This window comes from Chaetodon auriga, chromosome 19 (assembly GCF_051107435.1).
Source record: "Chaetodon auriga isolate fChaAug3 chromosome 19, fChaAug3.hap1, whole genome shotgun sequence".
In the NCBI taxonomy this organism is placed as follows: Eukaryota; Metazoa; Chordata; class Actinopteri; order Chaetodontiformes; family Chaetodontidae; genus Chaetodon; species Chaetodon auriga.
Genome location: NC_135092.1, coordinates 23230416 through 23253086, shown reverse-complemented (window position 1 = coordinate 23253086; position 22671 = coordinate 23230416). Strand labels below are relative to the sequence as shown.

The 22671-nt window shown below is 46.3% G+C and overlaps 1 protein-coding gene and 1 pseudogene across 2 annotated transcripts; one reads left to right on the top strand and one right to left on the bottom strand.

The window, feature by feature from the left end:
- The first annotated feature begins 1018 nt into the window (after nt 1-1018).
- On the top strand, nt 1019-10811 carry ugcg (UDP-glucose ceramide glucosyltransferase). Its single transcript, XM_076758551.1, has 10 exons — nt 1019-1434; nt 4000-4144; nt 5456-5558; nt 5718-5819; nt 5930-6042; nt 6402-6580; nt 6680-6766; nt 7015-7122; nt 8633-8711; nt 8998-10811. Exons 1-10 carry the CDS (start codon nt 1337-1339, stop codon nt 9166-9168), a joined length of 1185 nt encoding a protein of 394 aa, XP_076614666.1. The 5' UTR covers nt 1019-1336; the 3' UTR covers nt 9169-10811.
- A 428-nt stretch (nt 10812-11239) lies between these two features.
- LOC143338275 (polypyrimidine tract-binding protein 3-like) lies at nt 11240-22659 on the bottom strand (annotated as a pseudogene). Its single transcript, XR_013079235.1, has 14 exons — nt 22518-22659; nt 20998-21061; nt 20001-20167; nt 19717-19860; nt 19270-19425; nt 18649-18759; nt 18368-18524; nt 17887-17946; nt 17419-17531; nt 17303-17336; nt 17051-17143; nt 15416-15638; nt 15254-15331; nt 11240-14866 (listed from the first exon to the last, which is right to left on the bottom strand). The product of XR_013079235.1 is annotated as a polypyrimidine tract-binding protein 3-like (transcript).
- Nucleotides 22660-22671: the final 12 nt, after the last annotated feature.

Here is a 22671-nt window from a genome sequence, read left to right as displayed (position 1 = left end):
GTGTGTGTGTGTGTGTGTGTGGGGGGCCCTTCGTCCTGTTACATGTCGTGTTTGATAACTGTGTTGAGCAAACTGAGTGAATAACCTTTCATATAATATCAACATCAATAACAAAACATAGATGGATCTCTGACTGATAGTTGGCCAATCCAGGCTGTCATGCATGTCTAATACATTAGTTCTGTAAGAACATTGTAAAGCACACGTGCTGCTTTATTTTGAGCTATTTGTATTATTTTTTAACTCTTTCACTGTTGCATTAGACCAAATCATAAAACAGTAATCAAGCTGTGACAGAACTAAAGCATTCAGAACATGTTTGATAACGTCTGGTGGCTGACTTCAACTCCTTATCTAAAATTGCATTCACCTCTTCAATTGATGGCGCAGCTGCATATATTGTGGAGTCATCTGAGTACATTACAATTTGAGCCTTTTCAAGAGCTAATGGCAGATCATTTGCGTTTTTCTGTATTCATATAAACTCAAGTTCTCTCTGAAGGAAGCACAAAAAGTCATATTCAAAAACAGCCAGTTTAGCTGAATTCGCTGTTCAGTGCGGCCGATTTTTTTTTTTAAAAGCTTTTATTTTGAAGTTGTCCGGAAGTGATGTGATCGGTTAAAAAAAAAAAAGTGGGGGGGGGAGTTATGGGAACAGCCCCATTCCTTCTAAAATTAACAGAAAAAATGATTAACGCCATCTCTCCGTCCCTCCCCGGAAAACCAGCTGCACTGAATGAAAGTCATCAAGTGACCGGAAGCAGCTGGTGTCTGCCCCGCGTGAACCCGTTCCAACACACAGACACCTGGGGCTGTGGAGACCTATGTGAACCACGAGACCGCGACAGTGCGTCGTTCCTCGTCTTTCCCACGCGCTCAGTGTTTAGAACAATCGGTTGTCCCACCACTCGTGTTACTTCCGCATTCCCACAGAACTCATAGGAGTGTCGTAACTCACTTCTTCACCGCTCTGGCTGTTGCTACCCAGCGTCCCGTGTCTTTCGCCGCCCCCTGGTTCGTCAGCTGACCGTCGTCCGGTCTGGTGACTGTCAAACCCCTGAAGCTCGCACTGTGACCCGGACACCAGCACGACCAAGCCGAGGCCGGTCTCTGTGTCACCGGAGCCCCCTACACCAATTAGTTCCTGACGCCCCCCGCTGTCAGCAGGCGGCCGATTCATTCGCCTCAACAAGCCGAGTTCGTCACACCCAGAGTCGGACCCTCACACTCCGCTCCTCCGATTAGTCCCACTCCCAGGCCGGTCAGCTGGTCGACTCTATCCCGAGCTTCTGTGACCCCCAGCCGGTCCCCAGCCCCGGCATCTCCGCTAACCGCCATGGCTCTACTGGACCTCGCCATGCAGGGACTCGCCGTGTTCGGCTTCATCCTGTTCTTCGTCCTGTGGCTCATGCACTTCATGTCCATCATTTATGTGTAAGTCAACCGCAAAGGTAGGCTAACTCAAGCTAGCTATTAGCTAGCTTAGTGAGTCCAGCTAGCTAATAGTTAGCTGGATGACGCCCCCGTTTCTCTCTTTATGTCGGTGTTTTATTCATAAAGTCTTCGTCACTTGCGAGATTAAACATAAAAATAACATGAGATGAGTTTCCACTCGGGTTTCTGAGTGTGTGACAGCCGGTAAAACCTCCGTGTCTGAACGGTTGTTTGTTGGGCGTTTTCCTGTTAACCGCTAACCCGTTAGCTCTGCCAGTTTATTTCGTCCACTGAGGGACCCATGTAACTTCTGGATAACTAAATAATTGAATAGATTTGAGTATCCGTTGGGACAGTTTATAACAGATTTGAAGTGTCCCCCCCCCCGTACAGATAATCATTACAGGTATAACTCGGTTCCGTCACGGGTCGTTCGCGCTAGCTGCATGAATTTCCTGTTTACCCCGTAGACGCTGAATTAGGTTGTAAAAGCTGAGGTTTGAGTATTGTGTTGGACATCGGCCATTTTTCTGGGAGCTTTAAAAGATGTGTGTGGCTTGTGAAAGTATTAAAAGTCGAATTTCAGTTCGGCATTATTCCAAATGACGTAGTAGCACTGAACCCCCTAAATTTGAGTGTTTGAATCAGTTTCAGGTTGTCTTCGTCTTCAGGATCCGCCGCTTAAAGGCGACGTATTTTGTTCTGGTCTTTGTGTGGTGGAGTGAAAGAGGGTTAAAGGTTATGGGGCGACGTTGGCATTTCTAGTAACTGTTTCCCAGTTGGTTCAGTCATTGTGACCCCTAAAATGCCATTTTTTAAATCACATTTCAGCACATTTAGTTGCATCAAACAGAACGTGGAAAGTCATTAAAATGAACGTGGTTGTGTTCACTGAGTTTATGTTTTGGGTCTTTGAGTACCAGCAAATGTGACCTGGAATTCCTTGAAAGCTCCTGAAAGGCGGTTGAATTTTGGGGTCACAGTAATCAGAATTAATTTTTCTTTTCTGTATGGTTTTCAGTCTGCACATTAAGACAATAATATCCATAAATACTCAATATTTCCAGGCTTTTTATACATTTTATGTAATTCTCTGAGAACTTAAAAAGATTGTCAGATTTTCAGAAGTATCCAGGACTCTTAAAGATTCTTTGAATGCAGATTTTGTATAAATGTTTTGGGTTGATTAATGAGATTGAAATATTGAAGAATATGTGTAATGGTACATTTTGTTTCCAGAGTTTTCAAAAGCATTCTATCACATTCAAATACACCAACATATTATTAGTCAGCTGTCAAAGTTCTGCACAGCAGTCTGTTGCAGATGAATCAGAAGCTCCTTCATTGGACAGTTTTGATGACTTGTTTACAGGAGTGGACTGTTTTGACTTTACAGCTTCATCACTCATTTGTCTTCTCGCTAAATTTGACTGTGCGTGGCCTGTTGTAACCTGCTGAGATCGTACTTTCATTCATACATGTTACTCAGTCGTTCACCTTTCAAAGGGCTTGCTATTACAAAACTGGGAGGCGTTGGCCGCCTAGGCCAAAGTGTTCGTGCACCTATTCTTCAGGATGACTGCTATATTCTTATGTAAGAGCAATTTTCAAGGAACCATTAACTAAATGATGAAATGAACATATCTGTTTCTGGCTTCTCCAGCTGGCTAACTGCCTAGTAAAACTGTTCTGAATGGAGAGGCGAAGGACAGAGGGCGTTGTATGCTGTGCAGACTGTAATTTGCAATTTGTGATATTTGGCTGCATAAATAACATTAACTCAATGAAACACTTGAAACCATCAAGGCATTTCATCACACTGGTTTTAAAATCCTGTCAATGAAAAAGATTGACATAGATGTTGTAACCCATTATGAACACTATGCCAAAATGTCATCCAACTGCCTCTGACTACCATCCAACTGCTCCCGACTACCATCCAACTGCCCCTGACTACCATCCAACTACCATCCAACTGCCATCCAACTGCTCCCGATGACCATCCATTTGCCCCGACTGCCATCCAACTGACCCAGACTCCTGATGTCACCGTAACATGATGAATCTTTAAGTTGTTAAATAATATACTGTACGTGATGATATTACGACCTGGCCTTTCTTCAGGTGTCATTACAGTGTATGAGACTCATCAGTTTGTGTGTGGATGTGACTGGGTTAGCATTTCTTATTTGGAACAACTTCCTCTGATATTTTTAGGATCATATCTGACTGTAATTAAAATATTGCTGAGGAAAAAGTCTCTTTGGTCCATTTTTTGTTCCTCTCTACTGGCTGATGATCCCCTGTGACTGACACTTCACAAATGCAATGAAAATGTAGATTAGATATCTATTAATCCCTGGAGGGAGAACTGGTGTAAAAATATCTGCCTGTCAGAAGAGACCGAGGAGGACAAACTGGTTTTGTTTGATGAATCGACCAAAGAAAATATATCGTTGGGAAAGTCAAACTTCTGCTGCTGTACTGTCACTGTTGGAGGGGCGTTCAGTATTTTCCTGATGTAGTTGCTGCTGCTCTGGTCTCTGACCTCTCTGTCTGTTTCAGGCGTCTCCACCTACACAAGAAAAGGTCAGAGGTCAAACAGCCGTTTGTGCAGCTGGCAGGAGTTTCTCTGCTGAAGCCGCTGAAGGGCGTCGACCCGAATCTAATCTCCAACCTGGAGACGTTTTTCACTCTGGATTACCCAAAGGTGACGCTGACTCCCCCCGGTTCCACTAATAACCCCTCACTACCATCTGAACCGACCCGATGTGATATTTTATTGCACCGACTACCATTTGACTGCCTCCAGCTACAATCTGATCACCCCCGCCTTCTTCTGACTGCCCACGGCTGCCATCCATCGGCCTCTGCTGACCATCAGAGCACCCCGACTACATCCAACTGCCTCCAACTTCAATCTTACAGACCTCGACAAGCCTGGAATGGCGTCATTTTGAGGGCAAGGCCACTTTACCCTCATGCAGATACAAATTTACCTGAGCGTCATGGCCAAAATGTAGGGATTCAAGGCCAAAAGCAGTTTAAGAACATGCACACAAAGCATAATCATTCACTGCAGGCTGCCATCACTAACTGAGGACAATATCAGGCGGCCTTGTGAAACCTCAGCAGTTACCGAGGGTTTCTGTGGTGTTGACGAAACATTCAAAAGGACACATTCAGTATTTGAATGAAAGCAAAACTCCCTGCACTCTAAAGGGAAAATATTACACCGAACTCCCTTTAAGAATCATGACAGTCCCTGATGTGTCTGCAGAAACAGGACAGAACAGTCTTCTTGATAGTTCAGCATCAATAAAATCCTTAAAGATAAAAGTCTTTCTGGCCACATTTTGTCGACTCAGCTCTCTGCCATCCTCCATTGGTTGGTTGTGCTCTTTTTGTGGGAGTAGACGAGAGGTGAACTAAGGAGCGACTCGTAAGTCGAGTGCGTTGATCATCAGTTTGCTATCACCGTTAAACTAAATATTACTGAAAGCCGCTTGCTGCTGAAAAAGTGGGGAAAAAAAGGTTTTACAATATTTACTTGTAGTTTTGTGCTGTTCCACTTCACACTTTTTTTCATGGCATCAGGCTGAAAAGTAGTGACAGGAAGTTGGATTTAGCTAACATTATGCAGCAACAACCTGCTGAACTGTCAAACACACATGTAGTAATATGTACACTGTAAGCGTTTAGCTTCTCACGTGACGGTCGGTCAGTTTGTTTATTAGCTGCGTCACATGTTGAATTAGATGACCGTTGGCCGTGTGGTCAAAGAGGCGTTCCAGAAACACAGTTTGACTGTGGCTGAAATCCTGCCCTGCCTCGACTGCCTTCCAACTGACTTCTGACTGCCCCCGACCACCTTGACCACCTCTTACTACCGCCCGGTCATGTGACTCCCCCAGCTGACCATCACGTCATTTCACCCACAATTAACATCTAACTGCCCCAATCTGCCGTCTAACTAAAGCAGGTTTGCTTTACAGGAATCTGAACCCTTTTTGTTTTGCAGTATGAGATCCTGCTGTGCGTTCAGGATCAAGACGATCCAGCTGTCGATGTCTGTAAAAAGCTGTTGGGCAAATATCCCAACGTAGATGCTCGATTATTCATCGGTGAGAGATTTCTGTGTTTCTGTCACTCAGTTTATTCCACGTTGTGTTTATTCCCCCGTTTATTCTGTCATTCTCTTGTTGTAACCAACTTTGTTTAATGTAACTCACCTTTTGAGGTGTTCGTAAGCAGCTAATGTCAGCATGTTCTTTGTTTCTCAGGTGGAAAGAAAGTTGGAATCAACCCCAAGATCAACAACCTGATGCCGGGCTACGAAGGAGCCAAATATGGCCTGGTCTGGATCTGTGACAGCGGCATCCGAGGTCAGTCAGCTTACATTTTCACTTTTCATTTTTGACTGAAATACAAGTTTTGGATGCTGAGCCTTGTTTGTCATGGTTGCTAATGCTAACTCTCAATGTTTGTGTGGCAGTGAAACCTGACACCCTGACAGATCTGACCAATCAGATGACAGAGAAGGTGGGATTGGTCCACGGGTTGCCATATGTTGCTGACCGCCAAGGCTTTGCCGCCACACTTGAGCAGGTATCGTAAGGCTAATAGGCTAACATCATGCTAAGTTTGCAGACATGATAAAAGCGTTTAGCGGCCAGTTGTGTTAAGTGATGTCTTTAAATGCTATTTAGCATTAGCCTCTGAAGCTAATGTGACTCAAATGTTTTCTGTCTACTCCAGATAAATGTTGAAATTTGGATTTCATTTTATTTGCTTAATTTTTAAAGCTTTTTGAAAGCGTCATGCTAACAAACACTAAATCAATCATCTTTCCAAGATTTGTTGTTCCAGCATCAATGCTAACTTTGCTCCTACATTTCCGCTAACATGACGGGGATAAAGTGTTTATTTAGCTTTAGTGATGCTAACAGATGTGAACCTGTTGCCAGGTTTATTTTGGGACATCCCACCCCCGCTCCTACATCTCCGCTAATGTGACGGGGATAAAGTGCGTGACCGGGATGTCGTGCCTGATGAGGAAGGACGTGTTGGATCAAGCCGGTGGATTGGTCGCCTTTGCTCAGTACATCGCTGAGGATTACTTCATGGCTAAAGCCATCGCTGACAGGTTAGCATGTTAGCATTACCGCCTCTAGTTTAGCTGTTTTTTTTTTTTGTTTTTTTTTAATGAAACTGATGATTTTTTAACTTACTTGTGGCTCTTCAGAGGCTGGAAGTTCTCCATGGCAACACAGGTGGCGCTGCAGAACTCTGGGTCGTACTCCATTGGCCAGTTCCAGTCTCGCATGATCAGGTGACCTCAGAACTCTTCGTGTTCTGTTTTTGCTTTTCGTAATGAAAGATTTTTGCCTTTGATGCTTTTGCTCTTACATGCTGCCGCTGATCAATAATATCCATAACGTGTTATTATACATGAGCGTCATTATGACCACGTGATGACATCATCTTTCCAAACATTGTGAAATGAACGGCTTTGTGTTCAGGTGTTAAATGGCCACCTGTGGAGTTACCTGTGCTTCTGCTGCTGTTTGCTGCTTTCAGGTGGACGAAGCTCAGGATCAACATGCTTCCCGGCACCGTGCTGGAGCCCGTCTCCGAGTGCTTCCTGGCCAGCCTCATCATTGGCTGGGCTGCTCATCATGTGTTCAGGTATGCAACCAATCACAGACGTTCGTTATAGACGTTCGTGGAGGAAACACTAAAACACTTCGCTCACTGACCGTCAGTATGAAACGAATCAGCTGCTTCCTCTCAACAAACAGAAGACGTGAGACACTGAACCTCTCTGTCCTACTCTCTCTGTCTCTGTCTCTCTGTCCCTCTCTGTCTCTGTCTCTCTCTGTCCCCCTCTTTCTGTCTCTGTCTCTCTCTCTGTCTCTCTGTCCCTCTCTGTCTCTGTCCCTCTCTCTCTGTCTCTCTCTCTCTCTCTGTCCCCCTCTCTCTGTCTCTGTCCCTCTCTCTCTGTCTCTGTCTCGCTCTCTCTCTCTCTGTTCCTCTCTCTCTGTCTCTGTCTCTCTCTCTCTCTCTCTGTTCCTCTCTCTCTGTCTCTGTCTCTCTCTCTCTGTCCCCTTCTTTCTGTCTCTGTCTCTCTCTCTGTCTCTCTGTCCCTCTCTGTCTCTGTCCCTCTCTCTCTGTCTCTCTCTCTCTCTCTCCCTGTCCCCCTCTCTCTGTCTCTGTCTCTCTCTCTCTGTCCCCCTCTTTCTGTCTCTGTCTCTCTGTCCCTCTCTGTCTCTGTCCCTCTCTCTCTGTCTCTCTCTCTCTCTCTCTGTCCCCCTCTCTCTGTCTCTGTCCCTCTCTCTCTGTCTCTCTCTCTGTCTCTGTCTCTCTCTCTCTGTCCCCCTCTCTCTGTCTCTCTGTCCCCCTCTCTCTGTCTCTGTCTCTCTGTCCCCCTCTTTCTGTCTCTGTCTCTCTCTCTGTCCCCCTCTTTCTGTCTCTGTCTCTCTGTCCCTCTCTGTCTCTCTGTCCCCCTCTCTCTGTCTCTCTGTCCCCCTCTCTCTGTCTCTCTGTCCCCCTCTTTCTGTCTCTGTCTCTCTCTCTGTCCCCCTCTTTCTGTCTCTGTCTCTCTCTCTCTCTGTCCCCCTCTCTCTGTCCCTCTCTGTCTCTCTGTCCCCCCCCCTCTCTCTCTCTGTCTCTCTGTCCCTCTCTGTCTCTCTCTCTCTGTCCCCCTCTTTCTGTCTCTGTCTCTCTCTCTGTCTCTCTCTCTGTCCCCCTCTCTGTCTCTCTCTCTGTCCCCCTCTCTCTGTCTCTCTGTCCCTCTCTGTCTCTCTGTCCCCCTCTCTCTGTCTCTCTGCCCCCCTCTCTCTGTCTCTCTCTCTGTCTCTGTCTCTGTCTCTCTCTGTCCCTCTCTCTCTGTCTCTGTCTCTCTCTCTCGGTCCCCCTCTCTCTGTCTCTGTCTCTGTCTCTGTCTCTCTCTCTCTGTCCCCCTCTCTCTGTCTCTGTCTCTGTCTCTCTCTCTCTGTCCCTCTCTCTCTGTCTCTGTCTCTCTCTTTCTCTGTCCCTCTCTCTCTGTCTCTGTCTCTCTCTCTCTGTCCCCCTCTCTCTGTCTCTGTCTCTCTGTCCCTCTCTGTCCCCCTCTCTCTGTCTCTGTCTCTGTCTCTCTCTCTCTGTCCCTCTCTCTCTGTCTCTGTCCCTCTCTCTCTCTGTCTCTGTGTCTTTTCAGGTGGGACATGATGGTCTTCTTCATGTGTCACTGTCTCGCCTGGTTCCTGTCAGACTACGTCCAGCTCACTGGAGTTCAGGTATTCACATTCACTCAGATTTCATGCTTTTACTTTGAATGTTTTCCTGCCACATGTTTTTCTTAGCCTTTTATTTTGAAAGGCCACATTTTAAGCTGAATGATGAGTGTTTTTATTTTCGCTTGTGTTTGTGAAGCATTCTGGGACATTTTTAGCAGTTTTAGAAGCTCATTAACATTTTAGTCTCAGCTGGTCACAAAATAGAATCACAAGGTCCAAACAGACGAGAGCAAATCCTGTTTGTCAGTCAGACCATTGATTATGGATTGATGACATCATCTTTCAGGGCGGCCCGCTGTGCTTCTCTAAGTTGGACTTCGCGGTGGCGTGGTTCATCCGAGAGTCGATGGCGGTGCAGATCTTCCTATCGGCTCTGTGGGATCCCACCATCAGCTGGAGGACCGGGCGGTACCGGCTGCGCTGCGGCGGCACCGCCGAGGAGATCCTCGACGTATAGTTACCACGGCAACCGGCAGCACCATCCTCCTCATCCGGAGGGGAAGACGAGGAGGCAAGGGAAAGAGACTGATGTGTTTTTTAAGAGAAAAACTGAAGAGTGTGTTTATTTTAGTGTGTGTGTGTGTGTGTCTGTGTGTGTGTGTGTGTGTGTGTGTCTGTGTGTGTGTGTGTGTGTGTGTGTGTGTCTGTGTGTGTGTGTGTGTGTGTGTCTGTGTGTGTGTCTGTGTGTGTGTCTGTGTGTGTGTCTGTGTGTGTGTGTGTGTGTGTCTGTGTGTGTGTCTGTGTCTGTGTCTGTGTGTTTTTAACTATTTATGTTCCTTTTGGTGCTACAACTAAGTGATGCCAGAAGAAGCCAATCAGAGCGCAGGATGGAAGTGACGTGTCACTGGCTCAGTCCATGAAAACAGAGAAAACCAATCAACCAATCGGGAGAGAGGAGTTAAAATTCTCTCGTCATTGGCTCTTTCAGTTTCAGTGAAGTTTTCTGTGGAAGAAAAGAGAGAATAAACGAAAAACGAAAAAAACGAAGCGGGGAAACGTCCTCGTCAGGTCGTCCCTCGTCAGGTCGTCCCTCGTCAGGTCGTCCCTCGTCAGGTCGTCCCTCGTCAGGTCGTAGTCGTGGCGTCATTCATTGATTTTTGTGCAAAAAGCCAAACGAGGAGTAAAAAAAGAGGAAAAGTTTTTTAAAAAAGAGATTAATTTCAGGAAGTGTCTCCTGTGAGGTCGCGTGTCAGAGCTGATATTTAATATCTTATTGATCGCTATTGATTTGCTCAGCTTCAAGTTTCAAAAACAAAAAACGTGAATTCAATCAGCCAATGAGGAGCAGAGAAGGACTTTAGGTTCGTTTCTGATTGGTTGACTCTGTCTTGTATATTGTCGTGTTGTTGAAGTACGACGACTTTTCTTCATGGTCATGAAATAATTAGAACGACGGCTCAATCTTCAAAATCTTTGAGTAACTTGTACAAATACTTTTTTTTCTGTTTTCGGATGTGCGAGTAAAACCTGCCTGTCATTGTTATTTAAAAAAAAAAAAAACTGTCTGGGTCCTAAAAAACATCTGATGTGTTTTCTTTGCTTCTGTCCCAGCAAACTGAAAATCATTTCAAGGTGGACACGAAGAAAACTTCTTGGCCAATGAAATTAGAGTTTTTGTTGTTTTTCCATTTCTTGTTATTTTTTTACCCGTCAGCCGACCAAAAGCAGCTTTTATCAGTTTAACGCTGAATGAATTCCAGTATTTGTGACGTTCAACGGTCGCAACATTTCACAGATCGACAAATTCAACAGGACCAAACGAAGATCAAAGAGAAAAAAGAAACAGAATCCACATTTACAAGTCTCTACACTGAACTCTGTGCGTGCGTGTGTGTGCGTGCGTGCGTGCGTGTGCGCGACATGTTTTAAGCTGTGCTGCTTTGCTGTTAGCCTTTAGCTGTTAGCGTAGCCACAGGGGGTTTGGTTGATGACATCAGCTTCAAGTCGGACGAACCCCGTCGTCCAATAGGATCAGCAGGATTCTTATTTTATTGTTGTTTTTTTTATTTAAAGTTTTCTGCTGTAGTCTGCAAACCGACCAGTCACAGTTGAGGATTGTGTCACACAGGAACAATAAAGTTTTATCCTTTCAAAGCTGAATTTTATTCATTCATCCATTCATTCATCTTCTATACCGACTATCCCTTTCGGGGTTGCGGGGGGCTGGAGCCTATCCCAGCTGTCAACGGGCGAGAGGCGGGGTACACCCTGAACCGGTCGCCAGTCGATTGCAGGGCCACATATACCATTCACTCTCACACTCACACCTAAGGACAATTTAGAGTCACCAATTAACCTAATGAGGGTCTGTGGGAGGAAGCCGGAGTGCCCGGAGAGAACCCACGCATGCACGGAAGAACATGCAAACTCCACACAGAAAGGCCCTGCCCGACCCGGGGATCGACCAGCGACCTTCTTGCTGCGTCACCGTCCCGCCCACTGAATTTTATTGTGTTGTTTATTTCCAAATGTGCCGCAGTCTGATTGGCTGGGAGGTGGGCTGAGCTTGCAGAAACCAAGGCCAGCCATTGGTTGTCAGATGATTTATTTATTCAGTGATTCATGCTACAACTTCCTGTCACACTTTCAAAATAAATAAAAGTTCAACAAAGTTGTTTCAAACACAGATAAAAGTCGTTCCCACACACACTTCATGCACTAATGCAATATTAAAAATATTTCATATAATAATAATTAGAACAATAATAGTCCCACAATGCACCACAAGCACTTTACATTCATTAGCGTTAAAAAAACAGGATACATTCAGGTATAAAAGTGTTTGGGTTGAGTCCTTTTCCTGTTGAAGAATTTCAAAGTAAATTTGGAATAAGATGATTAAACCAGTTTGAGTGTCGATTATTTTAGAAAAGAGATTTTCAACAATTTCAAATACTTTTATGTTTTCATGTCTTCATGTTACAAGTAACAAACCAGTTCCTAACAGTCAAACGTTCCACATGTGGTGACGAGTAACAGATGCGACTTGTTCCTGTAAACACAAGATTTGCAACATGTAACAAGTTTTGTAACGTTACAACATTGTAGTATTTCACATGTAACAGTTCACATAAAGTGTAAGAAGATTGTAGAAAGTCAAAGTCTGTTTGATGTTTTTACATCAAAGTATAACATGTATACTTGTAAAAGTATGACAAGCAAACAAACACTGTAATAAGTAACAGTGTATTGTAACATGTTTTATACAAGTTCAAAAGATACAAGTATATTATACTGTATGTTACAATCCTACACTTTACAAGTATTTTAGCATGTTATTATTTACACGTATGTAGCATACAAGTCGCAACTTACAAATTATTATACAAGCCTAACGTACTTGTATCTACATACTTGTAATGTGTAATTATGCTTATAATTACAAATTCTACAGACTGTGATGTGTAACTAGTAACATCCCAAGTCTGGAAGATACAAGTATTTAACAGGTAAACTGTTGGTTGACTAGCAAAAACCCTCGTAACATTGATCAGCTGATCATTCCGTGTTCAGTGTTGGTGTTTGCGTCACGTTGTTACGTCACGTTAACGTGGAACATGTTCCTCACATGAATCAGCAGAACGAACCAACAGCAACAACAAACAAACAACAAACATTCTTCAATGCTTCCCGTTGCTTTTGATTGATTGATTATCAATACAGGAAGTGTGCTATGATGGAAGGGGTGGGGCTACATGAAACATCCGTCACAGGTCCTGAACAGGATGTGATGTCACAGTTCTGATGTGGATAAAAAACGATTCCGAGGGAAAAAAAGACAGCTTGAAAAGATTTTTGCTTCGTGTGAAACAAGTCGAGTAAAAAGTTACGTGAAGACATGAAAACATAAAATCAGACGATAACGAGTTCGAGTCAGCAGCAACAAGACGCAACGAAAAAATGACAAGACTAGTGAGAAGTAAAAACCTGTTCTGAAAGCCATGTAAACAGGAAGTGATGTCATAATGGAAGAAAGAGTTGGTCCAATTAAAAGGCACGCAGACTTTGGCTTGGTTCGACCCCACCCCCCACCTTTTCCCCACGCCTTCATTGTCATTGAATTCAAAGTTCCCACGAAAGCTCGTAGAGCGCGACGTCCCTCCGCATGCAGGGACTGACGGACGTTTACAGCAGCTACAACAGACAGACAGTCTTATTCGTTAGCTTACAGCTAATGTTAGCTCGTTAGCTCACCGTAGCTGCAGTTAGCAGCAGCTAGCGGTGACTTTAGCAACAGGCAAAGCTACCCGTCTGTCAGGAAACGCCATAAATCAGCTGGAGCAGAGCAGCCGGACGACGTCGGTGGGAAACCAGCGGGAAACCCAGTTCCATCAGTGAAGCCCCGCCCTCACAATCATTTTCATTGGATGCAGATTTGCACAACGTCACGCTGCCGACTGCGGGATGAGTCAGCGTTTTTTCTCATTTTCCATAACTTGACAAAGTGAATCTCAGGAAAAGTCTTGATTTCGATTTCGTGGGAACTTTCAATTTTTTACTTTGTTACTCACAAAAAAAATTACAAACAACAAAACTAAAAGCTTGAAGTTCAAATCAAAGTTATAAAAATAATTTCAGAAGCTACTTTCAGCAGTAAAAAACTGCACTGGATTTGTTTCGTACGGAGGCCCTGAAGGGTCACAGCGGGCAAACAAACACAATGAGCGAAGCTTCGCCGGCACGAACTTTTCACTTTCCATCTGAACCCGAAAAATCTGCATTTAACCAAACCAGCTGCAGTCGGAAGGTCAGAGGTCAGAAGGCAAACTGGGAATCGACAGCTTCCTGTTTTTTCTGGCTTGTTTCCTGAAAATGGTCAATGGCAAAAATCCTAACGGAAAATTTCAATGAAAACTACTAAATGTTTTATTACTTTTGGAGCAAAACAAACAAAAACAAATGTCAACTAGAAAAAAGAAGGTGGGACATCAACCAATCACAGCTCAGCCTGTTACACACACACACACACACACACACACACGTATACATATATACACATGCATGCACACACACACAGACACAGAGTATAAAGACACACACACAGGTATGATAAAGCATTACCTACTCCATGTTGTCCAGTATAAATACATTCATGACTCAACCAAAAATCAGCTGGATGACCGCCACCCAAACCCCGCCCAGACTCCGCCCAGACTCCACCCAAACACCACATAAAAATCAAAACCAGCAGAATAATCCAGAAAATAAGGCACAGAAGAAGGCCGAGATCGCAGCCACCAAATATTCTGCCGCAGTCAGAATGATAATCATAATATCAGCCAATCAGACGGTAGCATGAAGTGCCGATGGGAAAGGCACGTCGAAGATTCAAAAAGTTCGTGAAAATCAGACTAAATCAGTGAAAATTCATATGAAAAACAGCAAAATTTCAAGGAATTTGTGTTAAATTTCACAGATTTTCTTCTGAAGTTCATTAAAAGGCAGTTTAAGAAATGAACAATAAAAAAGAAAAACTCAAAAAAACTTCAGACAGCTTACAAGACCAAACGTTTATCCATGAGTGACATTAAAAATGAAAGAAATAAAGAAAACGAAATATTTCTTCTTTCCATTGTTTTGGGCCTTTTGAGAAAAAGCAGGTTTTATTTTGAAAATCCTCATTTAACCTTAAAGACAATGTTTTTCTTTTCTGTGTCACCTTGATTCAACATTTAGACATAAAAGGTTCAACTCACGTTAGCTCCTGGTTGCCCACAATGCATTGCTACTGACGCTCAGTCTGCTCAGGAATGTGCTCTGTAACCATGGCGACACCTCCACATTGCATCATCGCCTGTCACTGTGATGTCAGAGTGTTTGTAGGCACGCAAAGCTCGGTGATGTCAGAGCTCTTCCATTGGTCCGTATGTTACCACCACAGGCCAATCAGAAGCCCTGAAGCCTGACTGGCTCATCAGTCCCAAAGGTCAAAGGTCAGATAAAGGGGTCGGAGGGAAAAACAGTCAAAAGGTCCAGCAGAGGGTCAAAGGTCAGGAGCTGGAGACTCAGAGGAGACTCGAGGTCAGATGGTGGACTTGGAGAAGGAGACTCGGAGGTGCTGGTTGTGGTCCAGCTGGTGGTCGTGCAGAGCGACCAGAGCCTCGATGGCCTCCTCCACCGACGCCAGCTGCATCAGAGCCATCTTCCTGTCCTTCCTGTGAGCAGAGGAAGTGACATCATGAGCAGCAGCAGGAAATGTTGTGTTAGCGTCCGTCATCTCTCTGTCTCTCAGTCTGTCTCTGTCTGTCTGTCTCTGTCTTTCAGTCTGTCTCTGTCTCTCAGCCTGTCTGTCTCTGTCTCTCAGTCTGTCTCTGTCTCTGTCTCTGAGTCAGTCTGTCTCTGTCTCTCAGCCTGTCTGTCTCTGTCTCTCAGTCTGTCTCTGTCTCTGAGTCAGTCTGTCTCTGTCTCTCAGTCTGTCTCTGTCACTGTCTCTGAGTCAGTCTGTCTCTGTCTCTCAGCCTGTCTGTCTCTGTCTCTCAGTCTGTCTCTGTCTCTGAGTCAGTCTGTCTCTGTCTCTCAGTCTGTCTCTGTCTCTCACTCACTGGAAGAACTTGAAGGCTTTCACTGTGAATCCGTTGGAGGAGAACAAATCCTTCAGCTCATCCTCGCTGATCATGGAGCTACAAGACGAAGAAGAGGACAAACATTCAGGTGTAAGGCTGAGGACAGACAGGAAGTGTGAGTCAACGGAGAGGAAGTCTTACGGGATGTTGGACAGGTGTAGCGTCGCAGACGGAGGGAAGATGTTGTTAAAATTTTTGGAGCCGGGCTTCTTGAAGCGGTGGAGGGCGGAGCCCGAGAAGTCTCGAGTCAGCGCCTGCTCTTCCTGTCCCGCCCCCCCGCGAGGCAGCTGCACCACTGGGTGTTTGGACAGCATCACGCGAATCACGTTGCCATGGAGACGCTGGCCATTCAGGTGACTCATTGCTGTCAAAGAAACGTGAGAGAATTATTTACAGAGAAACGACCTTCAGGGACACCGTAGACAGAAAGGACAAGACGTCCAACAAGAGAGGACAAGTTTTTAAACGCCTTAGAAAGACATTTCACACACACACACACACACACACACAAACACACCTTCAGACACAGACAGACAGACAGACACTCAGACACAGAGACAGACAGACAGACACACACACACTCAGACACAGACAGACAGACAGACACACACACACTCAGACACAGACAGACAGACAGACAGACAGACACACACACACACACTCAGACACAGACAGACAGACACACACACACACACACACACACACACACACACTCAGACACAGACAGACACACACACACACACACACACACACACACTCAGACACAGACAGACACACACACACTCAGACACAGACAGACAGACAGACAGACAGACACACACACACACACTCAGACACAGACAGACAGACACACACACACACACACACACACAGACACACACACACACAGACACAGACAGACAGACACACACACACACACACACAGACACACACACACACACAGACACAGACAGACAGACACACACACACACACTCAGACACAGACAGACAGACAGACACACACACACACACACACACACACACACTCAGACACAGACAGACACACACACACACACACACACACACACACTCAGACACAGACAGACAGACAGACACACACACACACACACACAGACACACACACACACAGACACAGACAGACAGACACACACACACACACACACAGACACACACACACACACAGACACAGACAGACAGACACACACACACACACAGACACACAGACACACACACACTCACACACTCAGACACAGACAGACAGACAGACACACACACACACACACACAGACACACACACACTCAGACACAGACAGACAGACAGACAGACAGACACACACACACACTCAGACACTCAGACACAGACAGACAGACAGACACACACACACACACTCAGACACAGACAGACACACACACACACTCAGACACAGACAGACAGACAGACAGACACACACACACACACACACAGACACACAGACACACACACACTCAGACACAGACAAACAGACAGACAGACACACACACACACTCAGACACTCAGACACAGACAGACAGACAGACACACACACACACACTCAGACACAGACAGACACACACACACACGGTGCTGATTTCATCTATCGTTCTGTGATTTTTTGTAGTTTCTTCTGATCGTCTTGTCACTACGTGAAAACACGACCTCTGACTCCTGACTCCTGACTCCTGACTCCTGACCCCTGACCTGGGGTCAGACTGACTGTGTTTGGTCTAACGTGTGATGGATGGAGGTAAATGTCAGACCGAGCTGAGCCTGCGTGGCGTCGCTCATCTGAACCAGAGCGTTCTCCTTCTTATTGAAGAGGATTTTCACTCTCTGGACGTCCCCGTAGACACCTGAAAACACACAATACACAAACACACAACAGGCCAATCAGAAGACGGATGACTCTGCTCAGAAAAGCTGATCTAACGTCGTCCTCCTGAGGTCAAACTGAGGACAGACGCGTCCATCTCTTCTTCCTCACAGTATCAACAATCCATAACGTTTCTCACCGAACAGGATGAAGAGGCAGTGAGGCGAGACGCTCTGCAGGGACAGACAGGGACAGGAAGTCAGCTGAGAGAGAAGTGCTCTGATTGGTCAGCTGTGTGTGTATGTGAACTCTGACCTCTGGGTTCAGGTTGGACACCAGCAGCACGGAGTGGACAGCAGGGGGCGCCACTTGCAGGGAGACGCGAGGAGGAGACACCAATGTGCCGGGGACGGTTGCCATCGGCAGACCTGAGGACAAAAACTTTATTTAAAAGAGACAGACAGCGGCGGACAGTCAGGGACACGGAGAAGACATCCAGAAGAAGAAAAAGACAAAGAGCCGAGAGACGGACGAATACGACGTCCATTTACGGGTCTGTCTCTGAGGACGGAGTGCACCTCAGCGTTCAGAGAGCCGACCAATCAGGAGGCAAACAGCGTGACAGATGTCTACAAACGTCTTTTCTGTGGGCTGAGACTCAACCCATCAATCAGAAACACCACATCATCAGAGTCTCCTGATTGGTTTGCTTGCTCCACAGGACACTGTGGAGTGAGCGGAGGTGGACGCTGGTGGTCCACACTGCAGGTGTGACTGTCTCACCTGTGTGTTGGTGGAAGGTGGGCGGGAAAGCTGCTGCTCCATACGGAGGGAGAGCGACACCTGTAACACACGCGCACGCACGCACGCACGCACGCACGCACACACACACACACACACACACACACACACACGACCTTCAGAAACCTCTCAGCTGGTAAAGACTTTAAGAATGTGGAAATCTCTTGCTAGGAAACATCTGTAGTGCTGTCCAATCAAGAGCTGTCATCAACGTAAACAGGAAGTCAGTGCAGCATCACTGAAGCTGACCGTCTGTCTGAATCTGTGTGTTCAGAGGAAACTCTCACACCACGCTAAGCTAACAGATGCTATCCCCCAATAAAGCCTTATCTATTCTTATCTTATCTCATCTCGTCTTATCTCGTCTTGTCTCATCTACGTGGTCACTCAGAGTCACTGTTAGCATCACATTGTACTCGGAGGTGTTTCTGTGAAGTTTAAAGGTTACTTCAGAGCCGCTCACCGAACGTGGCGGCGGGGTCGAGCTCCCCCGTCGGCAGGTCGGTCCTGGTGAAGTCTCGGCTCTTGTCGTTGTTGTACTTCACGTTGAGCGCGCTCAGTTTGGAGAAGTCAATCCTCAGCGTGCAGCAGCCGTTATAGATGTTCTGACCGTCCAGAGACTGAAAGACAGCAGGACAAAGAGCTGCCATCTGATTGGACCAGAGCTCCACCAGTGACTGCACTGGAGCTCCACAATCCTACAGCCTCTGTGTGTGTGTGTGTGTGTGCGTGTGTGTGACTCACAGCCTTGGCGTGCTGAGCGTGAACGGCGTCGCTGAACTGCAGCAGAGCCTGGAACTGGTTGTTTCTGGTGAACGTGATGATCTTCAACACGGAGCCAAACTTACTGAAGATCTGAGAACCACAACAAAACTTTAAAAGCACAAAAACACGAACACAGCAAACGTTGTGGAGGTGCAGGTGGGGGCAGTTTACATCGAAGGTGCAGAGTCACATCGAAGCACATCGAAGGTGTGACAGGATTTTTTTTCAAAGAAATAACTTGTAAAAATGTAACTTTGATGAACAGGTGAGATTTTAGATGAAACTAAACTGCGCCGGCACATTTGATGTTACGTTGCCTCTGTTTACCTCTGAAGTCGTGTATGTGGTGCTCAACGCTAACATGACGTGTGGCGATCGAGCCGACGGAAAGCAAGAAGAAGAGTAATTCCTTCCAAAAAGGCTTCGACTACAGGCTAACAAGCTAACAGGCTAACAGGCTTAGAAAGAAGAAAAGACACAGAAGACTAAAACTGCAATACAGTGACAATACTTCAACAACAACAACAACAACAACAACAACAACAAACGACAACAAACAGCGACGATGACGACGACGATGATGAAGCAGTGATGAGTCACCTGCTGCAGGACCTCCAGCGTCACCGGGTAAAATAAATTCTCCACGATGATTCTCAGGACAGGACTCTGACCCGGAGCTGAGGGTCGGCCCTCTCCTCCTGACGCCATGTTCCCAGAATGCACTGCTGCTGCGCTGATGGCCTGCAGCGCCGCTCTCTGTCAGCAAACACACACAGAGTTCAATCACACGGACACTTCGATGTGAAACATTGTTAGTACGTTTCAAACGCTGGAGTAAAAACACTCGTACTTCCTGTCGAGGCTGCGGAGCGTTGAAAACAGGTAACAGAGCTCTGATTGGTCAGTCACAGTGAAACCATTCTTTCTGTGTGGATGACGTCAACGCTCTTTGTTCCTCTGTGAATAAATCTGACTTAACTTCAACATCCTGTTTCAAAGGTAACATTAGAAAGCCTGGCGGCGACGGGAGAGAGCCGCAGCCTCTACCTGATTGGTCAAGTTGTCGGGCTTGAGCTCGCGGTGGGTGGAGTACTGAATGAAGATTGGCTGATTCCTGATGGTGGGCGGGGCAGAGGTGTAGTAGTTCATCATGGTAACAGCCGCTTCCTCCGATGCCATTTCTAAAAACCCCTGAAAATAAATAATGTTAATGGAAAACATTCACAAAGAAGACACAGACGTCCTGTTACTGTCATTACCTCATCAATATTAATAACCTGATCGGCTGCCCACGACAAGCTGACCCTCACCTGCATCCTGTGAGCACTCACCTGGTTTTTGGCCTTCAGCGTGATCAGCTTACTAACTCGGCCGAAAGGAAGCGCCAGAGTGAGCACTTCCTGTTCAGAGATGTCAGCAGGAAGCTGGCGCAGGTGAAGGACCCGAGACGGGACGCACTGAGCGCGCTCAGAAACACACAGCCTATCAGTGCCATCCACTGTGGAGACACACACACACACACAGTCTGAACACAGTACCGGTGGAGTGCAACAAAGCACATTTACTCAAGCACTACACAAATACTAGTACTTCACTGGAGTATTTCCATTTTCTTCTACATTATACTTCTACTGCACCACATCTCAGAGGTAAACGTTGTACTTTTACTCCATTACATTTATCTGACAGCTTTAGTTACTCTTCAGACTCCTTCCTGTCCAGTGGAAAGCTCGTATCTCCAGACGTGTTGATGTTGAGTGTTTGAGCTGAACTGAAGGATGAAGAGTTCCTTCATGTCTTCTTCAGCTCAATAAACTCTTTAAAAGCCTCTTGGATCAGCTGAAAATCATCGTCACAAAGCTGAAAACAGCCTGTTTGTCTGAGCTCGTCAGACTTTTTGGAGATACGTGGTTCTCACAGGACGCCGCGCTGCAAACATGTGATGATCTTCTAGAATCTGAAGCATTGATGAAGATTAAAGCACCAACAGGATATAAAGGAGTTCAATGAGCTCCAGCTGAAACATCTACAACAGGTATGTGAGTGAACGCAGCAGTAACATGAATCCACAGACAGCAGAGAGAAACACTCTGACAGGAACGCTTTACTCATACAGGAGTTTACTTGAAGGACTTCTGCTGATGTTCTGAATACAGGACTTTTACCTGTACTGCAGTATTTTCACAGTGCGGTATTAGTACTTTTACTGAAGTAAAGGATCTGAACACTGAACACAGTCACATCAGGAAAACCTCTGGGGGGCTGGGGGGTGTTCAGGTCGAGCAAGGTTTACTGACAGTCAGAGAGAGGGAGGGTTAGGGGTCTCACCTGTGGACAGGTTGGAGGTGCTCATGTTCGCACAGCAGCTGAGGGAGGATGTAAACGCTGATTGCTGCAGAGAGAAGAACATCAACATTACTGAAGAGGTAGAAAAACGGCACAAAATCAGCTGAATTTAAGAATCGCTGCTTCTTAAACAGTTTGTCAGTTCAGGAGGAAGCTTCTGTGAACACGCTCACACCTGGAAGCTGCTCAGTGCAACCTTCTGTGACCACTGACCACCGAGCAGAGGGTATCAGTGACCCTCTGAGGGGATCAGTGATCCTCTGAGGGTACCAGTGACCCTCTGAGGGGATCAGTGATCCTCTGAGGGTACCAGTGACCCTCTGAGGGTACCAGTGATCCTCTGAGGGTACCAGTGATCCTCTGAGGGGATCAGTGATCCTCTGAGGGTACCAGTGACCCTCTGAGGGTATCAGTGACCCTCTGAGGGTATCAGTGATCCTCTGAGGGTACCAGTGATCCTCTGAGGCTACCAGTGATCCTCTGAGGCTACCAGTGATCCTCTGAGGGTACCAGTGACCCTCTGAGGGTATCAGTGATCATCTGAGGGTATCAGTGATCCTCTGAGGGTATCAGTGATCCTCTGAGGGTACCAGTGACCCTCTGAGGGTATCAGTGATCATCTGAGGGTATCAGTGATCCTCTGAGGGTACCAGTGACCCTCTGAGGGTATCAGTGACCCTCTGAGGGTATCAGTGATCCTCTGAGGGTACCAGTGACCCTCTCTGGGTATCAGTGACCCTCTGAGGGTATCATTGATCCTCTGAGGCTACCAGTGATCCTCTGGGGGTATCAGTGACCCTCTGAGGGTATCAGTGATCCTCTGAGGGTACCAGTGACCCTCTCTGGGTATCAGTGACCCTCTGAGGGTACCAGTGATCCTCTGAGGGTACCAGTGATCCTCTAAGGGTATCAGTGACCCTCTGAGGGTATCATTGATCCTCTGAGGCTACCAGTGATCCTCTGAGGGTAGACAGAACCAGTATAATTCTATCAACTCTCTGTCGTTGCTTTTGCTCATTTATTCAGAGTTAGGGGTAAAACGTTCAGGGCGCTTTAGGAAGATTAATTTCTGAACAGTCTATGGCGAACACATCCGGACATTTTTAAGACTAAAACACGAAAAGATTCAGAAAAGTAATCATTTCAACATCTCGTTTACAGTCTCTTCTTCAGTGAACACGCAGTTATCGCGGGATTTCAACCAATCGAACCCCGCCGATGAATCGTCACTCTTCACTCTCTCTTCAACCAAAACAAACCAGAAAAAGCGAAACACGAATGACAACGAGCGCGTGAGGAGCGGGAAAATGGGACGTAAGGGAGAGAAGAGATGGTCCTGTGGCGGGAATTTTCTGATGAACAAGTAAACAACAACAAACATGAACGAGGGCTGACGCCACAGGGACGCGCTGGTCCGGTTCAGTCACCAAGGAAACGCGAGGGAGGAAGGAAAAACAGCGGCGGGAACGTGAGGAAGGTTCGGGGTGGTTCCCCGCGCTCACCCGTCCATGGTCCGCGACGATGAAGAGTAGGAATAAGAGAGGAAGAGTTGTTTTGGTCCGCGAGGCAACCGCACAGCAGCGAGGCAGCAACCATGGAGAACAACGAGCTCACTTCCCGTTTGGTGACGTCACGGGAGAACATGGCGGCTCGCGC

What these genes read in the sequence shown, in the direction of transcription:
- ugcg (XM_076758551.1), top strand. Translation starts at nt 1,337, where the DNA reads ATGGCTCTACTGGACCTCGCCATGCAGGGACTCGCCGTGTTCGGCTTC. An exon ending in AGATGCTCGATTATTCATCG is followed by an intron (nt 5,559 to 5,717) that starts GTGAGAGATTTC and finishes TTTGTTTCTCAG; the next exon opens with GTGGAAAGAAAGTTGGAATC. An exon ending in GCTGCTCATCATGTGTTCAG is followed by an intron (nt 7,123 to 8,632) that starts GTATGCAACCAA and finishes GTGTCTTTTCAG; the next exon opens with GTGGGACATGATGGTCTTCT.